Source organism: Silurus meridionalis, chromosome 12 (assembly GCF_014805685.1).
Source record: "Silurus meridionalis isolate SWU-2019-XX chromosome 12, ASM1480568v1, whole genome shotgun sequence".
Lineage (NCBI taxonomy): Eukaryota > Metazoa > Chordata > Actinopteri > Siluriformes > Siluridae > Silurus > Silurus meridionalis.
This window is the reverse complement of record NC_060895.1, coordinates 4,309,099-4,313,871: the sequence shown is the minus strand read 5'-3', so window position 1 is coordinate 4,313,871 and position 4,773 is coordinate 4,309,099. Positions and strand designations below refer to the sequence as shown.

Sequence of the window (4,773 nt, the reverse complement as noted above, 5' to 3'; positions counted from 1 at the left end):
AATTCATTTATTTGACCACCTTCTTCTTGATGAACAACAATTTTATAAAATAATATGGACTTAAGAGGTAACAGCTATTGGGTAAAACACAAATGACTTTGTTTGTGGATCTTTTCTGAGTTTAAAATACACTATTTTCACCAGAAGTAGGAAAAACAACGAATCTGGAGTCAGGGAAGTCAGGGTATCAGCAAAGGATCATAGATCAACTGTCAGTTTAATACTAATGTGTTTCTTCAGAATTACTGAAGAATTTCAAGGCTCTTGTGTGGTTCCGCCTATTCTTTATATTTTGCGCAATGAATCATGAGGAGGAGCAACAGTATAAAACCAAACCTTGTTCCTCCTTTCCTCAGATGCAGTCATGGTAAAAATGCTTGCTGTAATGGTGTTGTTTCTATTTGCACTGAAATCTGCTACAACAATCAGATTAGATGGAAATGGGTACACAGATATTCTGGTTGTCATTAACCCTGCTGTACCAGAGAATGAAGAACTTCTAAATCAAATCAAGGTATTTATTAATTTATGTATATGTTGTAATCCTTTGAAACCGTTACAATTGTTCATTTGGTTTTGTAACTTGATTAACATTTCTAATAAGTTAAAATATGTATTTATTCCAAGTTGCTCTGGACAAGAGTGTCTGCCAAATGCTATCAATGTTAATATATCTCTTATATTGTATGAAATAAAATTAAGTAGCCATACTCATATACTTCATAAATATCAATTGTGTGTTTAAAATTGTTGTGGGTTTTTTTGGACCAAAAAACACCTTCAAATATGCAAAAAAAGAGTATATATTTTTAAAGATATATGTTTTATGATGTCTGCCTTACTGAGTTACCCACCTACCACCCTAAGTTTAAAGCAGCAAGCAACCTATTTATACACAAAAAATTGTGCTTTCAATGTGTCTTGGCTTTATTTCAAGTATTTCAGGCCAACATTCCAAATATTTCCCTGGAGGAAATATAAATTGTGAAAGGCAAGGAAAAGAAAAAAAAAAGAAAAAAGTAAAGAGGAAAAAATAATTACAGAAAGTGTTTCCTCTCCTGTCACCTAGTAAATGTAGTGAAAATTATACATTTGCCAAAGTGAGAAAAGAAAAAACTAGTAAAAACTGACTATAGTAAAAAAAAACTGAATGAAGGAGAAGAATATTTATTTACAATCATGGACTTTAAGAATGACCAGGCCAAAATAGTAAACAAAACAATTCCTAATGCTAGTTTAATTAACCTTAAACGTTTAAGCTTATCCTGAAGTTATCCTGAAGTTATCCTGAAGTTATCCTGAAGTTATCCTGAAGTTATCCTGAAGTTATCCTGAAGTTATCCTGAAGTTATCCTGAAGTTATCCTGAAGTTATCCTGAAGTTATCCTGAAGTTATCATTTCTGTCATGGTAAAATATCTGTAATTTCATGTAAACATGATTAAAAAATTTTTTTGGGTGGTCCACTCTTTGTAAATCTTTGTAAATTCCTTTCATTCAACTTTCCATTAATCTGCTTGGATACAGCAGCTTCGTTAGCGATGACCTTTTGTGTCTCACCCTCCATGTGCATGGTGTCAGTGATCACCTGTGGACAACTGTCAAGTCAGCAGTCTTCCCCCATCATTGTGTAGCCTGAACCAGACTGAGACACCATTTAAAGGCTCAGGAAACCTTTGCAGGTGTTTGGATTTAATAAGCTGATTAGAGTGTGACATCACGAGTCTCCAATAGGGAACGTTTTCACAATATTCAAATTTTCTAAGATTTTCATTTTTTGTATTGAATTACTGAAATAAATCTACTTTTTAATGATATTCTGATTTATTCAAATGCACCTGTACATTACATTTAGTTTCCTCGCTATCTCTATAGGGGTGGTTATTAATGTTTAAGGTTCTTATTGGAGGTATGAATACTAACACAATTGAAGTGGATATCAAAAAAAGAGTGAGACTGCTATTCTACAAATTGTGTGCACTGATAATTTAGATTGTACAAAATCTAGATTGAAAGAATGGGCAGAATAGAAAGTGTAGGTCATAATCTACATTGGGGCATACACTCACCAAACCAAAGGTTTAACAAATTCAGTTATTTGACCACCTTTTTCTTGATGAACAACAATTTTATAAAATAATATGGACTTAAGAGGTAAGAGCTACTGGGTAAAACACAAATGCCATTTGTTTGTGGATCTTTTCTGAGTTTAAAATACACTATTTTTACCAGACGTAGGAAAAACAATGAATCTGGAGTCAGGGAAGTCAGGGTATCAGCAAAGGATCATAGATCAACTGTCAGTTTAATACTAATGTGTTTCTTCAGAATTACTGAAGAATTTCAAGGCTCTTGTGTGGTTCCGCCTATTCTTTTAAAGTATCTACAACTTTTGAGCAATGAATCATGAGGAGGAGCAACAGTATAAAACCAAACCTTGTTCCTCCTTTCCTCAGATGCAGTCATGGTTAAAATGCTTGCTGTTATGGTGTTGTTTCTATTTGCACTGAAATCTACTACAACAATCAGATTAGATGGAAATGGGTACACAGATATTCTGGTTGTCATTAACCCTGCTGTACCAGAGAATGAAGAACTTCTAAATCAAGGTATTTATTAATTTATGTATATGTTGTAATCCTTTGAAACCATTACAATTGTAATTTTTTAACTTGATTAACATTTCTAATAAGTTAAAATATGTATTTATTCTGTAAGTTGCTCTGGACAAGAGTGTCTGCCAAATGCTATCAATGTAAAGATCTCTCTTATATTGTATGAAATAGAATTAAGCAGCCATACTCATATACTTCATAAATATCAATTGTGTGTTTAAAATTGTTGTGGGTTTTTTTGGACCAAAAAACACCTTCAATTATGCAAAAAAAAAAAAAAAAAGAAAAGTTTAAAAATTATTACAGAAAGTGTTTCCTCTCCTGTCACCTAGTAAATGTAGTGAAAATTATACATTTGCCAAAGTGAGAAAAGAAAAAACTAGTAAAAACTGACTATAGTAAAAAAAAACTGAATGAAGGAGAAGAATATTTATTTACAATCATGGACTTTAAGAATGACCAGGCCAAAATAGTAAACAAAACAATTCCTAATGCTAGTTTAATTAACCTTAAATTAATACTTTAAACATAAGAACATACATGCAAATCCTCCTCTGGCCTCCTCCTCCTCACCACCACCACAAAATTACAAAAAAAGGAACAGAAAACAAAAGAGAATTTACACTTTTGTCCTATTTCTTTTTTTTTTTTTTTTTTTAGGGGAACAGTTCATAATAATTAAATCAGCATATTTTTTTGATGAAAGCACCATAACATTGTATTTTTTTTACAACATATTTATCTAATTTTAAAGATTTAGTAAATAAATTGGTAAATTGTTTGCAAATGACCCGTTTCTTTGGCTTCTGATCACTCAGGCTTATCCTGACACATGTCTACTTCCTTCATAGGTGCCCTCCTCCCTAGAGTCATCTGTTCCTGCCCTTTGTGCATGGCAATGCAATAATACGCTGTTGACATTTTTTGAACATTTTTTAATTGTTAAAATTGTTAAAATTGTTAAAATTGTTAAAATTGTTAAAATTGTTAAAATTGTTAAAATTGTTAAAATTGTTAAAATTGTTAAAATTGTTAAAATTGTTAAAAATTGTTCTTTGTCTGTCTTTTGTCTGTCTTTTATCTGCTGTCTTTGAAATATAATATGTTATAGAACTGGGAATGAAAAGGGTAACAGTATAAACAGTCTGTTTTTGCCTTTAAAAATATCTCTAAAATATTCTCTTTTGATTAAAAACAATTTGCTGTTTAAAGATTGATACTTACATTTATTTACATGCACAGATACATCATTTTTTTTTACTATTAATTAAAAAAATATTTACTAATAATTTTTCTACTCTCTCCAAAGAAAATGATTACCAGTGGATCAGAATATTTGTTTGAAGCTTTAGACCATAAGGTGTTTTTCAAGGAAGTGAAAATACTGGTACCACCAACCTGGACATCAGGAAAGTATGAGAAAGCAACAACAGAAACTTACAAAAAGGTACAATATTCATTCAGTTTTGGTTTAATATGCAGTACACAGTGGTGCTTGAAATTTTAGGAACATTTTAGAATTTTGAAATCTTTTTGCTTAAACCCAAATATTTCTGCATATGACCTAAAACATTGTCAGATTTTCACGCAAGTCTAAAAAGCCCTTCAAATTAACTGCTAGTCCTCGAGTTTCACATTCTTTTGCAACTCACAAATATGTAATGTTGTAATAATGTGCACTTATAATATTTCTTTCTCGTTTTTTTGACTTCCTTCGCTTTGCCCATTTTTAACGACTTAATGTGAAAATCTGATAATGTTTTTGGTAAGATTTATGCAGAAATATAGCAAATTCTGAAGTTTTCCCAACTTTTATGCAACACTGTACAGGATATGGAGTAAATTTGCTGACTGTTTATTTATTTATTTATTTATTTATTTATTTATTTATTTATTTATTTATTTATTTATTTATTTATTTATTTATTTATTTATTTATTTATTTATTTATTTATTTATTTATTTATTTATTTATTTATTTATTTATTTATTTATTTATTTATTTATTTATTTATTTATTTATTTATTTATTTATTTATTTATTTATTTATTTATTTATTTATTTATTTATTTATTTATTTATTTATTTATTTATTTATTTATTTATTTATTTATTTATTTATTTATTTATTTATTTATTTATTTATTTATTTATTTAT

General features: G+C 29.3%; 1 protein-coding gene across 1 annotated transcript in view; it reads left to right on the top strand.

Moving 5' to 3' along the window:
- Positions 1-344: 344 nt before the first annotated feature.
- LOC124394831 (calcium-activated chloride channel regulator 1-like) overlaps positions 345-4,773 on the top strand; it is a 7,924-nt gene continuing 3,495 nt past the window's right edge. Inside the window, exons 1-2 of the mRNA XM_046863309.1 lie at positions 345-514; positions 3,924-4,061. Of these exons, the coding sequence (XP_046719265.1) occupies positions 365-514; positions 3,924-4,061 (288 nt within the window). The 5' untranslated portion in view covers positions 345-364. The remainder of the gene's footprint in view (positions 515-3,923; positions 4,062-4,773) is intronic.